General features: G+C 38.1%; 1 protein-coding gene across 1 annotated transcript in view; it reads right to left on the bottom strand.

Annotated features, from left to right (window-relative positions):
• The window catches only part of LOC117315087 (WNT1-inducible-signaling pathway protein 2-like), a 109,869-nt gene extending 85,513 nt beyond the window's left edge, over positions 1-24,356 (bottom strand). Inside the window, exon 1 of the mRNA XM_033869235.1 lies at positions 23,714-24,356. Coding sequence (XP_033725126.1) covers positions 23,714-23,869 — 156 coding nt within the window. The 5' untranslated portion in view covers positions 23,870-24,356. The remainder of the gene's footprint in view (positions 1-23,713) is intronic.
• Positions 24,357-25,105: the final 749 nt, after the last annotated feature.

Genomic DNA, 25,105 nt, shown 5'->3' with positions numbered 1-25,105 from the left:
TTGTAGACATTTGAGTACAAAGTTATGTCTGTATCCACTATATGTAAGGTTGTAAGATTTGAGTACAGAGTTATGTCTGTATCCACTATATGTAAGGTTGTAGACATTTGAGTACAAAGTTATGTCTGTATCCACTATATGTAAGGTTGTAGACATTTGAGTACAAAGTTATGTCTGTATCCACTATATGTAAGGTTGTAGACATTTGAGTACAGAGTTATGTCTGTATCCACTATATGTAAGGTTGTAAGATTTGAGTACAGAGTTATGTCTGTATCCACTATATGTAAGGTTGTATGATTTGAGTACAGAGTTATGTCTGTATCCACTATATGTAAGGTTGTATGATTTGAGTACAGAGTTATGTCTGTATCCACTATATGTAAGGTTGTAAGATTTGAGTACAAAGTTATGTCTGTATCCACTATATGTAAGGTTGTAGACATTTGAGTACAGAGTTATGTCTGTATCCACTATATGTAAGGTTGTAAGATTCGAGTACAGAGTTATGTCTGTATCCACTATATGTAAGGTTGTAGACATTTGAGTACAGAGTTATGTCTGTATCCACTATATGTAAGGTTGTAAGATTCGAGTACAGAGTTATGTCTGTATCCACTATATGTAAGGTTGTAGACATTTGAATACAGAGTTATGTCTGTATCCACTATATGTAAGGTTGTAGACATTTGAGTACAAAGTTATGTCTGTATCCACTATATGTAAGGTTGTAGACATTTGAGTACAGAGTTATGTCTGTATCCACTATATGTAAGGTTGTAGACATTTGAGTACAGAGTTATGTCTGTATCCACTATATGTAAGGTTGTAAGATTTGAATACAGAGTTATGTCTGTATCCACTATATGTAAGGTTGCAGAGATTCGAGTACAAAGTTATGTCTGTATCCACTATATGTAAGGTTGTAAGATTTGAGTACAAAGTTATGTCTGTATCCACTATATGTAAGGTTGTAGACATTTGAGTACAGAGTTATGTCTGTATCCACTATATGTAAGGTTGTAGACATTTGAGTACAGAGTTATGTCTGTATCCACTATATGTAAGGTTGTAAGATTTGAGTACAAAGCTATGTCTGTATCCACTATATGTAAGGTTGTAAGATTTGAGTACAGAGTTATGTCAGTATCCACTATATGTAAGGTTGTAGACATTTGAGTACAGAGTTATGTCTGTATCCACTATATGTAAGGTTGTAAGATTTGAGTACAAAGTTATGTCTGTATCCACTATATGTAAGGTTGTAGACATTTGAGTACAGAGTTATGTCTGTATCCACTATATGTAAGGTTGTAGACATTTGAGTACAGAGTTATGTCTGTATCCACTATATGTAAGGTTGTAAGATTTGAGTACAGAGTTATGTCTGTATCCACTATATGTAAGGTTGTAGACATTTGAGTACAGAGTTATGTCTGTATCCACTATATGTAAGGTTGTAGACATTTGAGTACAGAGTTATGTCTGTATCCACTATATGTAAGGTTGTAAGATTTGAGTACAGAGTTATGTCTGTATCCACTATATGTAAGGTTGTAGACATTTGAGTACAGAGTTATGTCTGTATCCACTATATGTAAGGTTGTAAGATTTGAGTACAGAGTTATGTCTGTATCCACTATATGTAAGGTTGTAAGATTTGAGTACAAAGTTATGTCTGTATCCACTATATGTAAGGTTGTAGACATTTGAGTACAAAGTTATGTCTGTATCCACTATATGTAAGGTTGTAAGATTTGAGCACAGAGTTATGTCTGTATCCACTATATGTAAGGTTGTAGACATTTGAGTACAGAGTTATGTCTGTATCCACTATATGTAAGGTTGTAAGATTTGAGTACACAGTTATGTCTGTATCCACTATATGTAAGGTTGTAAGATTTGAGTACAGAGTTATGTCTGTATCCACTATATGTAAGGTTGTAAGATTTGAATACAGAGTTATGTCTGTATCCACTATATGTAAGGTTGTAGACATTTGAGTACAGAGTTATGTCTGTATCCACTATATGTAAGGTTGTAGACATTTGAGTACAGAGTTATGTCTGTATCCACTATATGTAAGGTTGTAAGATTTGAGTACAGAGTTATGTCTGTATCCACTATATGTAAGGTTGTAAGATTTGAGTACAGAGTTATGTCTGTATCCACTATATGTAAGGTTGTAAGATTTGAATACAGAGTTATGTCTGTCTCCACTATATGTAAGGTTGTAAGATTTGAGTACAGAGTTATGTCTGTATCCACTATATGTAAGGTTGTAAGATTTGAATACAAAGTTATGTCTGTATCCACAATATGTAAGGTTGTAGACATTTGAGTACAGAGTTATGTCTGTATCCACTATATGTAAGGTTGTAAGATTTGAATACAGAGTTATGTCTGTATCCACTATATGTAAGGTTGTAAGATTTGAGTACAGAGTTATGTCTGTATCCACTATATGTAAGGTTGTAGACATTTGAGTACAGAGTTATGTCTGTATCCACTATATGTAAGGTTGTAGACATTTGAGTACAGAGTTATGTCTGTATCCACTATATGTAAGGTTGTAAGATTTGAATACAGAGTTATGTCTGTATCCACTATATGTAAGGTTGTAAGATTTGAGTAAAGAGTTATGTCTGTATCCACTATATGTAAGGTTGTAGACATTTGAGTACAGAGTTATGTCTGTATCCACTATATGTAAGGTTGTAGACATTTGAGTACAGAGTTATGTCTGTATCCACTATATGTAAGGTTGTAAGATTTGAGTACAGAGTTATGGCTGTATCCACTATATGTAAGGTTGTAGACATTTGAGTACAGAGTTATGTCTGTATCCAGTATATGTAAGGTTGTAAGATTTGAGTACAGAGTTATGTCTGTATCCACTATATGTAAGGTTGTAAGATTTGAGTACAGAGTTATGTCTGTATCCACTATATGTAAGGTTGTTAGATTTGAGTACAGAGTTATGTCTGTATCCACTATATGTAAGGTTGTAGACATTTGAGCACAGAGTTATGTCTGTATCCACTATATGTAAGGTTGTAAGATTTGAATACAGAGTTATGTCTGTATCCACTATATGTAAGGTTGTAAGATTTGAGTACAGAGTTATGTCTGTATCCACTATATGTAAGGTTGTAAGATTTGAGTACAGAGTTATGTCTGTATCCACTATATGTAAGGTTGTAAGATTTGAATACAGAGTTATGTCTGTATCCACTATATGTAAGGTTGTAAGATTTGAGTACAGAGTTATGTCTGTATCCACTATATGTAAGGTTGTAAGATTTGAGTACAGAGTTATGTCTGTATCCACTATATGTAAGGTTGTAGACATTTGAGTACAGAGTTATGTCTGTATCCACTATATGTAAGGTTGTAAGATTTGAGTACAGAGTTATGTCTGTATCCACTATATGTAAGGTTGTAGACATTTGAGCACAGAGTTATGTCTGTATCCACTATATGTAAGGTTGTAAGATTTGAGTACAGAGTTATGTCTGTATCCACTATATGTAAGGTTGTAAGATTTGAGTACAGAGTTATGTCTGTATCCACTATATGTAAGGTTGTAGACATTTGAGTACAGAGTTATGTCTGTATCCACTATATGTAAGGTTGTAAGATTTGAGTACAGAGTTATGTCTGTATCCACTATATGTAAGGTTGTAGACATTTGAGTACAGAGTTATGTCTGTATCCACTATATGTGAGATTGTAAGATTTGAGTACAGAGTTATGTCTGTATCCACTATATGTAAGGTTGTAGACATTTGAGTACAGAGTTATGTCTGTATCCACTATATGTAAGGTTGTAGACATTTGAGTACAGAGTTATGTCTGTATCCACTATATGTAAGGTTGTAAGATTTGAGTACAGAGTTATGTCTGTATCCACTATATGTAAGGTTGTAGACATTTGAGTACAGAGTTATGTCTGTATCCACTATATGTAAGGTTGTAAGATTTGAGTACAGAGTTATGTCTGTATCCACTATATGTAAGGTTGTAAGATTTGAGTACAGAGTTATGTCTGTATCCACTATATGTAAGGTTGTAGACATTTGAGTACAGAGTTATGTCTGTATCCACTATATGTAAGGTTGTAAGATTTGAGTACAGAGTTATGTCTGTATCCACTATATGTAAGGTTGTAAGATTTGAGCACAGAGTTATGTCTTTACTGAAAGTACTTGTGTTATGAACGTTATACACGCGATATGTCTCTAACCATTCGGCCGATTCTGTTCATGGTTTATTTTGTAATAATGACGTAAGTAATGCCTAAACCCTACCTCTAGTGCAACAAGCATTAAAAACTTGATTATACTCGACATTGGTACGAGTCCTGTTCATTATAAACTTATATCATTGATGGAAGTGCATGATTTCAGATTTAACCCGTTTGCTCAAAAAATCGAAAGAATCATCTTAAGCAACTTGAGTAATAGAGTGTTAATGGAAGAAGGCGGTAAACTCAGATACTTACAATATACATGTCGATTCCTGTTTTAAATAGGATTCAGCGAAAGCGGACAGAACTTAAAAGGATAGGAAAAACATGTTAAATTTGATCTGAACGGCTACCCATGCTACCGGTGAATCCATGAAGATAATGGGACAACAGTGATTTCCGGGAATGGTCAACAGGCCATAACATTTAAACAACCACTTGCCTTGATAAGGCTGGGTCTAAGCATGACCAACTCTACGTGTTTCCGTTAACATAGAAACACACGCATACCAGCTAGACCAACATAAACGCCTTCAGATAACACACGCTATATAATCTGATATCTAGACCGACATACGGGTCTAAAGACAACACACGCTATATAATCTGACATCTAGACCAACATACAGGTCTAAAGACAACACACGCTATATAATCTGACATCTAGACCCACATACATGTCTAAAGACAACACACGTTATATAATCTGACATATAGACCCACATACAGGTCTAAAGACAACACACGCTATATAATCTGACATCTAGACCAATATACAGGTCTAAAGACAACACACGCTATATAATCTGATATCTAGACCCACATATATACAGGTCTAAAGACAACACAAGCTATATAATCTGATATCTAGATCCCAATATAGGTCTAAAGACAACACACGCTATATAATCCGACATACAGACCCCAATACAGGTCTAAAGACAACACACGCTATATAATCTGACATATAGACCCACATATATACAGGTCTAAAGACAACGCACGCTATATAATCTGATATCTAGACCCACATACAGGTCTACAGACAACACACGCTATATAATCTGATAGCTAGACCCACATATATACAGGTCTAAGGACAACACACGCTATATAATCTGATATCTAGACCCACATACAGGTCTAAAGACAACACACGCTATATAATCTGACATCTAGACCCACATACAGGTCTAAAGACAACACACGCTATATAATCTGATATCTAGACCAACATATAGGTCTAAAGACAACACACGCTATATAATCTGATATCTAGACCCACATACAGGTCTAAAGACAACACACGCTATATAATCTGACATCTAGACCCACATACAGGTCTAAAGACAACACACGCTATATAATCTGATATCTAGACCAACATACAGGTCTAAAGACAACACACGCTATATAATCTGACATATAGACCCACATACAGGTCTAAAGACAACACACGCTATATAATCTGATATCTAGACCCACATACAGGTCTAAAGACAACACACGTTATATAATCTGACATATAGACCCACATACAGGTCTAAAGACAACACACGCTATATAATCTGACATCTAATCTAGACCCACATACAGGTCTAAAGACAACACACGCTATATAATCTGACATCTAGACCCCAATACAGGTCTAAAGACAACACACGCTATATAATCTGACATCTAGACCCACATACAGGTCTAAAGACAACACACGCTATATAATCTGACATCTAGACCCACATACAGGTCTAAAGACAACACACGCTATATAATCTGACATCTAGACCCCAATACAGGTCTAAAGACAACACACGCTATATAATCTGACATATAGACCCACATACAGGTCTAAAGACAACACACGCTATATAATCTGACATATAGACCCACATACAGGTCTAAAGACAACACACGCTATATAATCTGATATTTAGACCCACATACAGGTCTAAAGACAACACACGCTATATAATCTGATATCTAGACCCACATACATGATTCATTTTTTATTTACCGTGTGGTACTTTGTTCAATCGTTTGCATTCGAGATTCTTGGTCAGAATTGAATATACTCCTTGTGAAATGCCAACTCTACTGGCTATATATCTTTTTGTGACTCGTTTGTCAGTCATAACAATATAATGATCTTTATTGACTATTTCTTGTTTGCAACATTGAAAGGCCTTCCGGGACGGGGGTCATCCTCAAGGCTCTGTCGGCCGCGCTTAAATTCCGCCCCCATCTTTCACTTAAGCATATGAAGGGGCATCTTTCCCTAGTGCTGCTACCATATCATTATATATATCCTTAAGTATTAAACGTTTTTATCCAATTATTGGATCACTGCTTTTTCACCGATTTTGTCCATTTTGCAAAAGCCGCTTGTCTTACTTTAGAGTGCTACCTAGTCGACATCAACAAACCAAATAAGACCAGTCCTTGAGTACACGGCCCTATATAGTCAGATAATAGTAGGACTTAGTAAGAACATCCTTGAATACCCCCTTCAATACGAGGCTCACAGCATACCAATCATATCTCGTAGGTGAAGTAACACATTGATATACTATCGCGACAACACACAACAGTCATCAGTCATTTAATGATGAAACATGCACTCTCATAATAACAAATAACTACTATCATCTTTTCACTTCATATGATCTGCAACATTTCGTGACAACAATTTAAAAATGCAGCGCCCTCTGTGTGTTCTATAAAAACATACGTATTCTAACAAACACTTATATCGATAGGAAATAAGACGGCAATACATATTACAGAGTAAACGTAATTCTAACTCAAAGTCGAGTAAACCAGGACAAACACGGGAAGTATTTACACGGATACCTCAGCAAACAGGCTTAATGATATAACCACCAGGAGTTCGGAAGGGTAAGCGACATTCGGCTCAGTCTTCATCGCCCGTAAATAGCAGACAACATCTATAACATGAATTATGATATTGGGGGAAGCCATAGTAGTTCTATCTATAAATGATGAATGGGCAACACGGTTCATTATAACATTAACACTAGTTAACATTATCAATATAATGTAGTGTTTTTAAGACATTGTGTAATTACATGGACATTCTGCTGCATTTGTACGTTAAAGGAGTAATAATAACCTACAAAATACATCAACCATTTCATAGGCTTACTATTTTGTCACCAACTGGGTCCTTTTATATAAAACTTTAACAAATGCAGCACAGATAGGTGATCTGGTTCCATCACCTAAAATACACAGACAGTTGCCAAGACCGCTTCTCGCCGACACGCACTTCACCGCAATTGCTAGTCTTTGAGATGTTCACCTTTGATTTTTTCTTCAATTCAAATGGATTGCCATCCAATCGCATAAATATACTATTTTTATCGTCAGCTTAAATTTAACGGCCTTGTATTGTCTCGCCCGTGTCTTGATGTTGTGATGGTACCAATTACCATGCTACGTCGACCTATCTATGAGGCCATGCTGGTGTAATAACTGCTCCTTGGTAACAATTTACCGACACTTCTGCTTGCAAATCCCCAAATATTATTACGGATATCATTCCTTTTCAAGGTCGTTTTCATACCTTATTTTTATTGCAATCACATCCAGACACAGCTAATATAGCTGAATCACTCGAACAAAAACCTTTGCCCAATATAATACCCTATTAAACCCGGGAACAATAAGTTTAATCTAAAAATGATTTTTGTTTACAAAAGAAAATCAAATAATCAGAAACATGACTATATTTAAACATAGCCTGATGTCAGATATTTTAACAAATCTGTGTATTGAAGAAACCAAGCTGCCTAATTGACATCTGTAAAAAATTTGAATATTCACTGATTTCCATACATATACATGTGTGCAGTGTAATAGGTTCTGTGGATCATTGACACAAGTGTGAATTTATTAAAGATGTTCTGCGACAAAGAAAAAACACTAAACAAAAAAAAAATTAACAGGTTTCTGTATTGTTCACAAATTACTATCGCTTAACATGCCGTTTTGAGTTTCATAATAACGTTAATAAGTTAATAATTAGTCATTCACACCCTATGCATCTGTGAGGTTCTCATTTTCATTTATTTGCATTTTTCTTTGTTTCCTATTTTTAAGGTGAGTAAAAAGTAAGAGGTTACATTTAGTAATTGTAGAGGGTCAGTTTAGTGGTAATATGGAAGTGGCCTCTAATTGGCCTTGGCGACTGTGAAGATCAGAGATAAGGTTTTAAGTAGTAATTGATAGAGTTAAAACCAGTGGAGGTTGTTTAAGCCTGTGGTATAATTATTTGGTCTTAAGTATGTTAGATGTGAATAGTTGTCAGTTCCTTCTGGGGATGATATATTGTACCTTGGTGGTCATTCTCAGAGGCTGGTGTGTATATATTATCAGAGGCTGGGTTAGGTCCATATGGGTGGTGTATAAATAGACCTGTGGTCAGTCTCCAGGACTGGTATATGCATAGCCGCCTGGTCAGTCTGGGGGACTGGTTTATAAATAGGTATGTGATCATCCAGGGGGTTGCATTGAAATAGATTCTCAGCTCTGGTATATATAGGTATGTGGTCATTTGGTGGACTGCCTTAAAATAGCTTCCCAGGCTGTGTATAAATAGGTATGTGGTCATTGGATGGGCTGCATTAAAATAGATTCTCATGCTGTGGTATAAATAGGTACATGTATGAGGTTATGATCTGTTTATAGTTGGTTCCTAGATGATTTATATTATTATAGAACTTGACCATGATGTCATTCTATGATTAGACTGTGTCGGTGGTGAAGTTTAGCATCTATAGTGTAGGTAGTGGGGTTTAGTAAGTGATGTCACTGGTCAAGAATAGTTTGCTGGCCATATATTAAGGCCTGTTAACTTAGAGTAGGGGCTGCTTGTTGAGATCGAGTTGTTCGAAGAGTTTTCAGAGTGAGTCTTTGGAATATGGAGTTAGTTTTAGATAGTTTTTAGGGTTAGTGTTTGGAGTTGGTCTTATTAACAGAGAGACTTTGGATTTTATTATCTTAGTTTAGATAGAGAGTATAGAAATGTGTAGAGTAGTTTAGTTTATGGTTTTGAGTTGTAGTTTAGTTAAGTCATAAGGAATAGCAAGAAACTTGTAGTGTGCAGTTATTTTCTTCAAGTTGGTTACTTCTAAAAAGAATTGGAGTAAATTTTATTGGATACTGCTGGAATTGATCTGACTTTAGTCATTTCTTATTTACTTTGTGAATTATTTGTGAATTTATACGTTCTACTCCTGGAGTATATATTGGATTGGAATTTGATATATCTTGATTGGCAAGTACTTTGAATGAAAGTCATATCTTAATAAAACTGAAGGAATTTATATACCTGTGTATGTTTTTAAGTAACGTAACGATGTGGTGTCAGAAGAAATAAACGGTTAGCAGAAACCCAACACATCTGTAAAAAAATCCTGGATTGGTCTGATAAATAACTGAAAGCTTTTGGTCTTGCATCTCAAATAACACTTTAAAAAATTATGCATTTTTAATTTTTTTTCTCGCCTAGCGAGACTATGAAGTATTGTGTATAATATAACAAAAACCAGCATTAAGCCTCCTGACTATAAGCAAAGACGGTTACTTCAAACAATGAAGGTAAACTCAAATGTTGTTAGCTGTATACTGCAATGGGCAGGTTAGTGAGTATAAGGTAGTGCTGCTTTACTGATGTAGTCTGATATGAAAGCTTACTAATTAGTTGTGATATGCTATAAAGAATGACGTAGTACGGAACTAATCCGTCCAGTAAGGAGATAGTACGGAACTAATCAGTCCAGTAAGGAGATAGTACGGAACTAATCAGTCCAGTAAGGAGATAGTACGGAACTAATCAGTCCAGTAAGGAGATAGTACGGAACTAATCAGTCCAGTAAGGACTTAGCAAGGAACTAATCAGTCCAGTAAGGACTTAGCAAGGAACTAATCCGTCGTCCTGTAAGGGGTTAGTATGGAACTAATCCGTCGTCCAGTAAGGGGTTAGTACGGAACTAATCCGTCGTCCTGTAAGGGGTTAGTACGGAACTAATCCGTCGTCCTGTAAGGGGTTAGTACGGAACTAATCCGTCGTCCTGTAAGGGGTTAGTACGGAACTAATCCGTCGTCCTGTAAGGGGTTAGTACGGAACTAATCCGTCGTCCTGTAAGGGGTTAGTACGGAACTAATCAGTCCAGTAAGGGGTTAGTACGGACATAATCCGTCGTCCAGTAAGGGGTTAGTACGAAACTAATCCGTCGTCCAGTAAAGGGTTAGTACGGTACTAATCCGTCGTCCTGTAAGGGGTTAGTACGGAACTAAACCGTCGTCCTGTAAGGGGTTAGTACGGAACTAATCCGTCGTCCTGTAAGGGGTTAGTACGGAACTAAACCGTCGTCCTGTAAGGGGGTTAGTACGGAACTAATCCGTCGTCCTGTAAGGGGTTAGTACGGAATAATCCGTCGTCCTGTAATGAGTTGGTACGGAACTAATCCGTCGTCCTGTAAGGAGTAAGTACGGAACTAATCCGTCCAGTAAGGGGTTAATACGGAACTAATCCATCGTACAGTAAGGGGTTAGTACGGAACTAATCCGTTGCCTGTAAGGGGTTAGTACGGAACTAATCCGTCGTCCTGTAATGGGTTAGTACGGAACTAATCCGTCGTCCTGTAAAGGGTTAGTACGGAACTAATCCATCGTCCAGTAATGAGTTAGTACGGAACTAATCCGTCGTCCAGTAAGGAGTGTAATCCGTTGCCTGTAAGGGGTTAGTACGGAACTAATCCGTCGTCCAGTAAGGGGTTAGTACGGAACTAATCCGTCGTCCAGTAAGGGGTTAGTACGGAACTAATCCGTCGTCCTGTAAGGGGTTAGTACGGAACTAATCCGTCGTCCAGTAAGGGGTTAGTACGGAACTAATCCGTCGTCCAGTAAGGGGTTAGTACGGAACTAATCCGTCGTCCAGTAAGGGGTTAGTACAGAACTAATCCGTCGTCCTGTAAGGAGTGTAATTCGTCGTCCTGTAAGGGGTTCGTACGGAACTAATCCGTCGTCCAGTAAGGGGTTAGTACGGAACTAATCCGTCGTCCTGTAAGGAGTGTAATTCGTCGTCCTGTAAGGGGTTCGTACGGAACTAATCCGTCGTCCAGTAAGGGGTTAGTACAGAACTAATCCGTCGTCCTGTAAGGGGTTAGTACGGAACTAATCCGTCGTCCTGTAAGGGGTTAGTACGGAACTAATCCGTCGTCCTGTAAGGGGTTAGTACGGAACTAATCCGTCGTCCAGTAAGGAGTGTAATCTGTTGTCTTGTAAGGAGATATTTAAGGAACTCACCCGTCCACTTGCAGTTCGTAACTCACTCCGTAAAAAAGCAGATCTGCCCTTGAGAAAATTGTCTTTCACTCGTTTATTGCGTTGGTTCGAAGGATACCACGAGAACGACCAAAATTGATTCTCCTACAACTACTTCTGCATATATATATTATACAAATATATTATCGGCCTCGTGTAAAAGAAAATAGGTAGATTACCAGTTCCGGGTCAAATATTCTGGAGTATTGCACAGACACCCATGACATACCTTTTTAATTACATAACCACTAAAACACACTTAGAATCACTGAAATATCGACTTTCCTGTAGGCCTAAACTGTAGAAGTCGCCATGACTGTCATATGGCAGTGTTGACATCTGAGTGACATAGACGCTTGAAAGGGAAGGACTAAATTCCGAAAAGTCATGCGGTGTTCAATAGTTTGCATCTGACCGTGTAATATTCATTTTAGCCGTGCAGTAGTTCAAAATATAGCTTATGCATAGAGTTAAGGAAAATCAAACACATTATGTAATAATCTTTTTTTTTGTATTATGGAGTATATGTTCCTTGACTGAGAGCCTATACGATTGATACATACTGGTAGGTGATACGTTCCAGTTAAGGTTTGTGATGAATCATTCTGTCATGTCCAGATGAAACATGTCAGTGTCATTGCACACTAGAAAGGTGTGCATGACTGACCTCTTTATATGTGGACATGTCCTTCATACATGCATGCAGGGCCTCAAAATTTGTGGACATCCATTCATACATACATTTTGTATATGCCCTCATTTGTATCGAGGACATAACTGACGTTTAATAGGCAAAGAAACAAACTCCATTCGGCAATGTTTTCGTTAGATCTACGAAATACGTGTGCTTGTAGTAATTCGCCCCGTGAGAACATGAAGATATGGACAGATGTTGTTTTTTGATAACCTGCCACACACTACTGTTATCGGCATATGTGGATGTGACGGTATGGACACATCAGTTAATCCTGCTGGACGTCATGGTCCGGGGCTTCAATACCTCACCAGTCGGTTAGACCCAAGGGTCTCATCAATCACCATAGATTAAACTCGACAAACGACATCAAGAACGCGCGGGTCCTTTGGTCAGACTAACCAAAACGACAATCATATCTATGCTTACACTAAAACGACAATTGCATCTGCTCTAAACACCTAAACGATAATTACATCTTCTCTTAACACCATAACCACAATCATGTCTACTTTTAACAATAAACGATAAGTACATCTACTCTTAACACCAAAAACAGCAATTATATCTGCTCTTTACACCAAAACGACAATTACATCTACTTTTAACAATAAACGATAATTACATCTGCTCTTAACACCATAACAACAATCAAGAATCCGCTTCAGAACATAACACACACTACTTATATTCTAAACACCATACCAACGATGACGTCTACTCTAAACACCAAAACACAGTCATGTCTACTCTTAATACTAAAACACAATCATGTCTACTTTTCACACCAAAACACAGTCATGTCTACTCTTAACACCAAAACACAGTCATGTCTACTCTTAACACCAAAACACAATCATGTCTACTCTTAACACCAAAACACAGTCATGTCTACTCTTAACACCAAAACACAGTCATGTCTACTCTTAATACTAAAACACAATCATGTCTACTCTTAACACCAAAACACAGTCATGTCTACTCTTAACACTAAAACACAATCATGTCTACTCTTAACACAAACACAGTCAAGTCTACTCTTAACACCAAAACACAGTCATGTCTACTCTTAACACCAAAACACAGTCATGTCTACTCTTAACACCAAAACACAATCATGTCTACTCTTAACACCAAAACACAATCATGTCTACTCTTAACACAAACACAGTCATGTCTACTCTTAACACCAAAACACAGTCATGTCTACTCTTAACACCAAAACACAATCATGTCTACTCTTAACACCAAAACACAGTCATGTCTACTCTTAACACCAAACACAGTCATGTCTACTCTTAACACCAAAACACACAGTCAAGTCTACTCTTAACACCAAAACACAGTCATGTCTACTCTTAACACCAAAACACAACCATGTCTACTCTTAATACCAAACACAATCATGACAACTCTTAATACCAAACACAATCATGTCCACTCTTAACACCAAACACACAGTCATGTCTACTCTTAACACCAAAACACAATGATGTCAACTCTTAATACCAAACACAATCATGACAACTCTTAATACCAAACACAATCATGTCCACTCTTAACACCAAACACAGTCATGTCTACTCTTAACACCAAAACACAGTCATGTCTACTCTTAACACCAAAACACAGTCATGTCTACTCTTAACACCAAAACATAAGCATGTCTACTCTTAACACCAAAACACAATCATGTCTACTCTTAACACCAAAACACAGTCATGTCTACTCTTCACATCAAAGCACAGTCATGTCTACTCTTCACACCAAAACACAGTCATGTCTACTCTTAACACCAAAACACAGTCATGTCTACTCTTAACACCAAAACACAGTCATTTCTACTCTTAACACCAAAACACAGTCATGTCTACTCTTAACACCAAAACACAGTCATGTCTACTCTTAACACCAAAACACAATCATGTCAACTCTTAACACCAAAACACAGTCATGTCTACTCTTAACACCAAAACACAATCATGTCTACTCTTAACACAAACACAGTCATGTCTACTCTTAACACCAAAACGCCAGTCATGTCTACTCTTAACACCAAAACACAGTCATGTCTACTCTTAACACCAAAACACAATCATGTCAACTCTTAACACCAAAACACAGTCATGTCTACTCTTAACACCAAAACACAATCATGTCTACTCTTAACACAAACACAGTCATGTCTACTCTTAACACCAAAACACAGCCATGTCTACTCTTAACACCAAAACACAATCATGTCTACTCTTAACACCAAAACACAGTCATGTCTACTCTTAACACCAAACACAGTCATGTCTACTCTTAACACCAAAACACACAGTCAAGTCTACTCTTAACACCAAAACACAACCATGTCTACTCTTAATACCAAACACAATCATGACAACTCTTAATACCAAACACAATCATGACAACTCTTAACACCAAACACACAGTCATGTCTACTCTTAACACCAAAACACAATGATGTCAACTCTTCATACCAAACACAATCATGACAACTCTTAATACCAAACACAATCATGTCCACTCTTAACACCAAACACAGTCATGTCTACTCTTAACACCAAAACACAGTCATGTCTACTCTTAACACCAAAACACAATCATGTCTACTCTTAACACCAAAACACAGTCATGTCTACTCTTAACACCAAAACATAATCATGTCTACTCTTAACACCAAAACACAGTCATGTCAACTCTTAACACCAAAACACAATCATGTCTACTCTTAACACCAAAACACAATCATGTCAACTCTTAACACCAAAAGAGAGTCATGTCTACTCTTAACACCAAAACACAGTCATGTCTACTCTTAACACCAAAACACAATCATGTCAACTCTTAACACCAAAACACAGTCATGTCTACTCTTAACACCAAAACATAAGCATGTCTACTCTTAACACCAAAACACAATCATGTCTACTCTTAACACCAAAACACAGTCATGTCTACTCTTCACACCAAAACACAGTCATGTCTACTCTTCACACCAAAACACAGTCATGTCTACTCTTAACACCAAAACACAGTCATGTCTACTCTTAACACCAAAACACAGTCATTTCTACTCTTAACACCAAAACACAGTCATGTCTACTCTTAACACCAAAACACAGTCATGTCTACTCTTAACACCAAAACACAATCATGTCAACTCTTAACACCAAAACACAATCATGTCTACTCTTAACACCAAAACACAGTCATGCCTACTCTTAACACCAAAACACAGTCATGTCTACTCTTAACACCAAAACACAGTCATTTCTACTCTTAACACCAAAACACAATCATGTCAACTCTTAACACCAAAACACAATCATGTCAACTCTTTTAAACACCAAAACACAATCATGTCAACTCTTAACATCAAAACACAATCATGTCAACTCTTAACACCAAAACACAGTCATGTCTACTCTTAACACCAAAACACAGTCATGTCTACTCTTAACACCAAAACACAGTCATTTCTACTCTTAACACCAAAACACAATCATGTCAACTCTTAACACCAAAACACAATCATGTCAACTCTTTTAAACACCAAAACACAATCATGTCAACTCTTAACACCAAAACACAATCATGTCAACTCTTAACACCAAAACACAATCATGTCTACTTTTAACACCAAAACACAGTCATGTCTACTCTTAACACAAACACAGTCATGTCTACTCTTAACACCAAAACACAGTCATGTCTACTCTTAACACCAAAACACAGTCATGTCTACTCTTAACACCAAAACACAGTCATGTCTACTCTTAACACCAAAACACAATCATGTCTACTCTTAACACCAAAACACAATCATGTCTACTCTTACCACCAAAACACAGTCATGTCTACTCTTAACACCAAAACACAGTCATGTCTACTCTTAACACCAAAACACAGTCATTTCTACTCTTAACACCAAAACACAGTCATGTCTACTCTTTACACCAAAACACAGTCATGTCTACTCTTAACACCAAAACACAGTCATGTCTACTCTTTACACCAAAACACAGTCATGTCTACTCTTAACACCAAAACACAATCATGTCAACTCTTAACACCAAAACACAATCATGTCAACTCTTAACACCAAAACACAATCATGGCTACTCTTAACACCAAAACACAATCATGTCTACTCTTAACACCAAAACACAGTCATGTCTACTCTTAACACCAAAACACAATCATGTCAACTCTTAACACCAAAACACAGTCATGTCTACTCTTAACACCAAAACATAAGCATGTCTACTCTTAACACCAAAACACAATCATGTCTACTCTTAACACCAAAACACAGTCATGTCTACTCTTCACACCAAAACACAGTCATGTCTACTCTTCACACCAAAACACAGTCATGTCTACTCTTAACACCAAAACACAGTCATGTCTACTCTTAACACCAAAACACAGTCATTTCTACTCTTAACACCAAAACACAATCATGTCTACTCTTAACACCAAAACACAGTCATGTCTACTCTTAACACCAAAACACAGTCATGTCTACTCTTAACACCAAAACACAGTCATTTCTACTCTTAACACCAAAACACAATCATGTCAACTCTTAACACCAAAACACAATCATGTCAACTCTTTTAAACACCAAAACACAATCATGTCAACTCTTAACACCAAAACACAATCATGTCAACTTTTAACACCAAAACACAATCATGTCTACTCTTAACACCAAAACACAATCATGTCTACTCTTAACACCAAAACACAGTCATGTCTACTCTTCACACCAAAACACAATCATGTCAACTCTTAACACCAAAACACAATCATGTCTACTTTTAACACCAAAACACAATCATGTCTACTCTTAACACCAAAACACAATCATGTCTACTCTTCACACCAAAACACAGTCATGTCTACTCTTCACACCAAAACACAGTCATGTCTACTCTTAACACCAAAACACAGTCATGTCTACTCTTAACACCAAAACACAATCATGTCTACTCTTAACACCAAAACACAGTCATGTCTACTCTTAACACCAAAACACAGTCATGTCTACTCTTAACACCAAAACACAGTCATGTCTACTCCTCTGGCTGTCTAGCTCTCTTCCTATATTTGGTCATAAATTATCATGATTCCTATAATATGGAATACATTATACAACACCAGCATCATTATTTTGGTTCCTCTCACCAGCACATCCCCAAATCAGCTTAGCTTGGGTTTAGTGAGTGCTATTATAACAAATCTTTTATAAATCTAGTAGCTTAATGCATTTTATTATCAGGAAAACATCGACCAACCAGCATTAGTAGTCGAATTCCCATTACCAGGCCAAGAGTTTTTTTATCCGAATATAAATGATGCTTTAGAAAATATGAAAAGCATAAAATAGACTAATTTATAATTTGTAATGATACTTTTCATTTATCATCTGCATGGTTATTTGCACGCACATGAAATTATCACACACTAGTCTAAAGCCTGTTTTGTGGAACCACACAGAAACGGTACACGGCATACGAACCATATAGTATCATCAAAGATTATCATATCCGGCGCCATTTAGCCAATTCGGTCCAGAAGCAATCGCGATTATCCCTCTGTACGTGAAGTTAGATATTAGATTCCGCTAAAACAGCAAAATGACGCGTGTCTCAAGGGGCCCGTATGTCCTGACGTACTTGCGATGTTGATTAAAACTGAAACCGACTTGAGACACGCAGACTTGTGAGTTCACAAATCAGGTCAGTCAATTTACCCAATAAATGTTGACGTCACGCACATTTGTGACTGAAGTTGTGCGACGTATTGTTCTGCTGGTCGGCAGGCTAGCACAACTTGCCCACAAGAAGAGGATAACGAGCGGACTGTATACCATATATATATATGGTAGTTTTACATGTAAATGAGGTATAAAATGGATGCTTCGCAACAAATGGTTTTCAGCGATATTTTTTCCGAATTCCTTAAGGGCAGTCTGATGATCAAAACGAGTTTCAACATTTTGAACGGGAGGGTAAACGAAGAATTTAACACTGACGTCATATATTAGGGTCCAAAGGATCCCTAAATATCGCATATGGAGCTTGATATAGCATATCGGTATGCCAGTGTTAACATCACTGGTTTGCCCAATCATTACCATCTCCTCGAATATGAATTAAGTAAGACACTAACCGCGAAAACGTGTCCGAGAAATAGAATATCACACAGGTTTTTCTAACAAAGCTAAACGTACAACACGTCGAGAAACTGTAAACAGGCGCCGAGTATCTTCTGACTTTCATTGCTGATTTACCCCCTGCTCAAGCAAATAAAGAACTTCAAAGCAATTCAAATAATACTAGACCTCAAAATTTATACGATGTTGCTTACCTTACTCTATTAAGATATGATAAATACACACGTTTCCACAATTTATACTCACTAGATTTACACAAACAAGCAGACATGCTTAGCGCTTGTACATTCAACTGTGTTCGAGCTGCATGCATTTGGTAATTGTGTTTTAGAGGTTGCGGAATGTTCGTGACTACCTCCATGTGACAGCGCAAAACTGATGTTGACAATATATATGCTAGTGTTTCTTCACTATACTGTCAAAACACCCTCTAGGTCACAACGGGGCGAACCAGCGGCCTTACTTAAACAACTACAACTGTAGCATTATATAGACTCTGGGGTATGTATCGGCCAAGGAACAAAACCCAAAGCCTTCATCATAGAGGCGAACACTACACTTAATGCCGAATTTAAGGCAGTGTCAAGGAGACACTTTAAACAAACAAAAACGTTATATGGAAGAGAAATGATAATATCCCCAAATTAGTCGCCTTTTACAGATCATGCTATGGGGGCAGCAGGTACAATTCTTGCGTTCTACCTATAGGGCAATTGGATGAGATGTATGAGGGAAAAACAAAGGTTTGCGGTAAATGCGAGCAGAATGAAAAAGTCATCGACATGAAAGTTACCTTTTGTTGGTGTTTTACGATGAGTAAGGCCACATCACTACCCTTGGCATGATTTTTGCTTTTTGGAAGTAATCAGCAGTTTGATAAAGCGTAAATCGCCGTAATTGTCAACACCAGTATGAAATTTGATCCAAGTCTGAACACTGATTCAACCGTATTATCAAGAGTGGGAACCTAATGTCTTTACACTGACATGACCCTTGTTAGCGGAGTGTGAACCTAATGTCTTTACATTGACATGACCCGTGTCGGCGGAGTGTGAACCTAATGTCTTTACATTGACATGACCCGTGTTAGCGGAGTGTGAACCTAATGTCTTTACATTGACATGACCCGTGTTGGCGGATTGTGAACCTAATGTCTTTACATTGACATGACCCGTGTTGGCGGAGTGTGAATCTAATGTCTTTACATTGACATGACCCGTGTTGGCGGAGTGTCAACCTAATGTCTCTACATTGACATGACCCTTGTTAGCGGAGTGTGAACCTAATGTCTTTACATTGACATGACCCGTGTTGGCGGAGTGTGAATCTAATGTCTTTACATTGACATGACCCTTGTTAGCGGAGTGTGAACCTAATGTCTTTGCATTGACATGACCCGTGTTGGCGGAGTGTCAACCTAATGTCTTTACATTGACATGACACGTGTTGGCGGATTGTGAAACTAATGTCTTTACATTGACATCACCTGTGTTGGCGGAGTGTCAACCTAATGTCTCTACATTGACATGACCCGTGTTGGCGGAGTGTGGATCTAATGTCTTTACATTGACATGACCCTTGTTACCGGAGTGTGAATCTAATGTCTTTACATTGATATGACCCGTGTTGGCGGAGTGTCAACCTAATGTCTTTACATTGATATGACCCGTGTTGGCGGAGTGTACACCTAATGTCTTTACATTGACATCACCTGTGTTGGCGGAGTGTGAACCTAATGTCTTTACATTGACATGACCCGTGTTGGCGGAGTGTGAACCTAATGTCTTTACATTGACATGACCCGTGTTGGCGGAGTGTGAACCTAATGTCTTTACATTGACATCACCTGTGTTGGCGGAGTGTGAATCTAATGTCTTTACATTGACATCACCTGTGTTGGCGGAGTGTGAACCTAATGTCTTTACATTGACATCACCTGTGTTGGCGGAGTGTGAATCTTATGTCTTTACATTGACATGACCCGTGTCGGCGGAGTGTGAACCTAATGTCTTTACATTGACATGACCCGTGTTGGCGGAGTGTGAACCTAATGTCTTTACATTGACATGACCCGTGTTGGCGGAGTGTGAACCTAATGTCTTTACATTGACATCACCTGTGTTGGCGGAGTGTGAATCTAATGTCTCTACATTGACATGACCCGTGTTGGCGGAGTGTGAACCTAATGTCTTTACATTGACATGACCCGTGTTGGCGGAGTGTGAACCTAATGTCTTTACATTGACATGACCCGTGTTGGCGGAGTGTGAACCTAATGTCTTTACATTGACATGACCCGTGTTGGCGGAGTGTGAACCTAATGTCTTTACATTGACATCACCTGTGTTGGCGGAGTGTGAATCTAATGTCTCTACATTGACATGACCCGTGTTGGCGGAGTGTGAACCTAATGTCTTTACATTGACATGACCCGTGTTGGCGGAGTGTGAACCTAATGTCTTTACATTGACATCACCTGTGTTGGCGGAGTGTGAATCTAATGTCTTTACATTGACATGACCCGTGTTGGCGGAGTGTGAACCTAATGTCTTTACATTGACATCACCTGTGTTGGCGGAGTGTGAATCTAATGTCTTTACAGTGACATCATCCATGCTGGTGGATTGTGAACCCAATGTCTTTACAGTGACATCAGCCGTGTTGTCGACAGCTAGCCAAATTTCATTTCCTGCGTGTTTATATGACTTTGTTAAAAGGTAAACTACGACACCCAGCATTGACACCACTGTTTACAACAAGAGTAAGCTAATACTAAAGGAACTATCCCCAACCTCTGTCTTGTTTACAGGAGTATTCTAATATTGACATCACCTGCAACACAACGTGCTGTCACGTGAGTTTTACGAGAGTCGTTAGCTTAGCCCACGCTTCTATCACTTCTACAGCTCCTTGACGTCGTAAACAGATTTTGGTTCCTCACCTTATTATCGGTTCGACTGTTCATACTTATCATTTATTAGACGTTTATGTCTGTGTACATAGTTCAAGATGCAACATCAAATCACAAGTAAGTAAAGCATTCTCTGCTGCTGACGTCACTCACCAACGAAGCCGTATACAACACTCGAATCTTCATAATTAAAAGAAGCACGCGGGATATTAGATTGTTATTTATCACTGATAAAAGGTTCAGTTGTCTCAAGATAGTTTAACGTAACAGCCAAAACGGCACAACCGCAGAGGGTAAAATGGGAGGTGACAAGATTGTAGTTATCTTGTTTGGATTCATTGCGGCTGGCAGACAATACAGTTAAGGACTACTACATACAGTAGCTTTAAACTGTAAAACTGAGGCCGCAAAAGACCGTTAGTACGTAATACCGCGTGTATACATTTGCTTTTTGAATTTCTAAAACGTTACAGGTGAAGAAAACGTTCTTTAAAAAAAGCAAAAAAAACAACAAAACAACAACATATAACAACTTTGTTAAATGATTGAACATGCGAGGATCGGTGTATCTTCATTCATTCTGTAAATGCGACTATTACCTTCGGATTTAATAGGTAGAACATTTTAATAATCCATCCCAAATACAATGTATTGCAATTTCAGTTCAATTCATGTTTTAATGATACAGAAAATTAGTCTGTTTGTTTTTTAATAATATCTTAAATATCTTGTTTTTTACATGTAATCACCACCTCTACCATAACAACATTTAAACAGATATCCGATGGTTAGCCTTCCGATGGTTAGCCTTCCGATGGTTAGCCGTCCGATGGTTAGCCGTCCGACGGCATACGAGAATTGGGATATGGTCGAATGGCCATTGATCCTATGTCGGAGTGGGGTCGCCTAAATGACACCACCTAAGTAGTAACGGTGTCACACGGAATGTCGATATTGCAAAACAAAATATTTACATAGTGGTGATGGATAACGACAATTAGATCTATACCTAATTGTACTATAACGAGAATGGTGCATTCCATAGGGTTAAAGGTCAAAACGTCAGTTCATTTAACTATAAATGGGTAGAGCCTGACAACTATAAATCTCACCTTAATGGTCACAGTTCGCATCACAAATCGTTTCAGGTTTAGGTAACACAAGAATGTAAAAGAACCTTTCAACTACTAGCATTTCCATTTGTGTTGATAGGAAAGATAAACGCTATAAAGGATTTATTGAAAAATTGTGGATTTAAGCTTTGTTGTCATTTTTTGTTAGATCAACTAAATACATTGAAGTTATATAAAGATTAACAACAGGATGACTGTTTTGTTGACGGTGAGCCGATGGAAACGTCAACACGACTTTAAAACCCGACAATAGTTCACCTGTCAAACCAAATTACATCGATCATCAATACATATCTTTGTATTACCTAGCTATGGCCTACGATATGGAAGTATTCTATATTACAGAATTAAGATAATTTTCGTCTTTTCACACACACGAGATATCCCATGTTGTCATATTTGATACACGTGCTGGAAAGTCAATCCAGTGTGATGATGTCAAAGTTTCTTTGAGATGTGGAATTCACTACGGAGTGACGACATTGATTTAATAAAAGGACAGCAAATCGTCCGTTCTAGGACACGCCTCTGTCTAATGATCACGCTTGCTGAACTTAATTTCGATCGGAAGTGTCTTGAGTGTTAGTAATATGTCCGCCCACGAGGTTAGAATTCGCTCTGTACAAGGTCTTCCCATGGGGACTCCTTCATATCTCCCAACAAGGTGTTGGTCTCGACACGTACAGGAGTGGTTCAGAAACCAGCGAGTTTAACAATTTATGGTGTAAATCAAAGGCGAATGGCCAGTAACATGCGAGACGACTCTTTCTATCGATTGTTGACGATTGATTTTACCTACAGTCTCATCCAAAACGACCAGGGAATTGGGCAATATATTGTTTTTTTGTACATAGGTCGGCCGCAGTTCAATGTAGATAGGTTAAAAGCTTTTAACATGAATAAGATTTCACAGTGAGATCTATTTATTTCAAAGTCGAAGTGTTTGTATAAATTATAAATAAGCACGTATACGTAAAATTCTTGGATGTTGGTACGGTAACTAATGTAAACTAATACCATCCAATATCGCACTACTGATATACATCTTACAGCCACACAGCTATCACACATCTAACAGATACATCCAGTTATTAATATTACTGTATGTGTAACGTATGAATTAAGACATATAATAACAGTATAGATATTAAAAGCAGTTGGTGTTATATCGTCACCGGGTACTTACCGCTCGTCTGTTGTGACTTCGATCCTTCTCATAGATGTTAAAAAGACGACATCCTAAACATACGGAACTATCCTCGTGTTCCACGGATTCATAAGGGCTGACCCCCGGGACACACGTGATCACCACCCCCAGGGAGAAGACGAGCCAAGCCCACATGTCACTGAAGTATATACAGAAACTTATAAAGTTAGTGGTCACTTTTTACTCCCAATGCATGGCCCACCTGTAGAACGTGTCCACGTGTTACATCCGAACAGTACACACTGGTCGTCCGACCTATATCCGGAAATGGCTTGTGTTGTTCGGAGAGCAGCAGACAACCTTGCATGTGGACTTACTGACACTTACTATATTCTACTTTCATCTTCCCGCAGACGGAAGCTCAAAGATACCATTTGTTAATTAGCGCATGGCGTTCATTCTTGGGACGAGCGATCTGATTGGTTGATTCGACACCGACAATACTACTAGCGTAGTTTCCATTTATAGGTGGAGTATTGGACGACATGAATCACAAAGACCTATCCGTGTACTCGCCTGGTCCAGAGGTGGACAGTGTCGGGGAGATCGCCCCACCGCTGCCACCGACATCCCAATGCTGCCACGGTACTTCCGATTCTGGATACGCACGCTGCTTCTAGCGTAAGCCGATGTGATGATGGGAGGAAAAGCCGACACAACATGTGTCTTGCTTTAAAAGCTGATCGGAGCCTGAGTGCTGATAATGCTGTGACTCTCCCTCCAATCCATATGGCTCCGGCATCGGCGTGATAAAGGTATAGGCCTGGATGTGGGCTTTCTACATACATAGTGTTTTACGGCTTGGCATTCACAATAAAAGTTTCGATTACTGTTGATGCTGATGCTATATGTACAGGTATTTTTTACGGCTGTTCTAGCATATTTTACGTAAAGGTTTGATAGATAAGTTAACTGTCTTCAAAACATCAAAGAACACACACTATCGGGCTATAAATGTACCATTCCATTGCAAAATAACGATAAAGATTACTCAGTCCAAACAACAGTAAAGATAATCCGTGCCCTCCCTGACCTTCCTTACAACCTTACAATCAGTTGAAGTTAATTACAACTTGGCTTCCTTTAGATGGTTAATTGCAGACTGAGTGTATGCTCTGTTTCATCTGCAATCTGTAAAATAGTATTGCAATGAAGTGTGCTGTAACTAGAGTGTCACGCGGAGATCGTTCGTAAAATCATGTTTTTATCAATAAAGTGATGTATCATACTCTATATTAACCATAGTTTGATTCACGTGTTGTACGTGATATGGTTGTTTGATAGGTTCGCGTGTAGGACGCACATCATTGCTCGTTGTCCGCTAATGGCAGTTATATAACCCATTAGCCAATCAACATTTTATAATGAAAA

This window comes from Pecten maximus, chromosome 2, assembly GCF_902652985.1.
Source record: "Pecten maximus chromosome 2, xPecMax1.1, whole genome shotgun sequence".
In the NCBI taxonomy this organism is placed as follows: Eukaryota; Metazoa; Mollusca; class Bivalvia; order Pectinida; family Pectinidae; genus Pecten; species Pecten maximus.
Note: the sequence above shows the minus strand (reverse complement) of the source record. Positions and strands in the feature narration are given on the sequence as shown.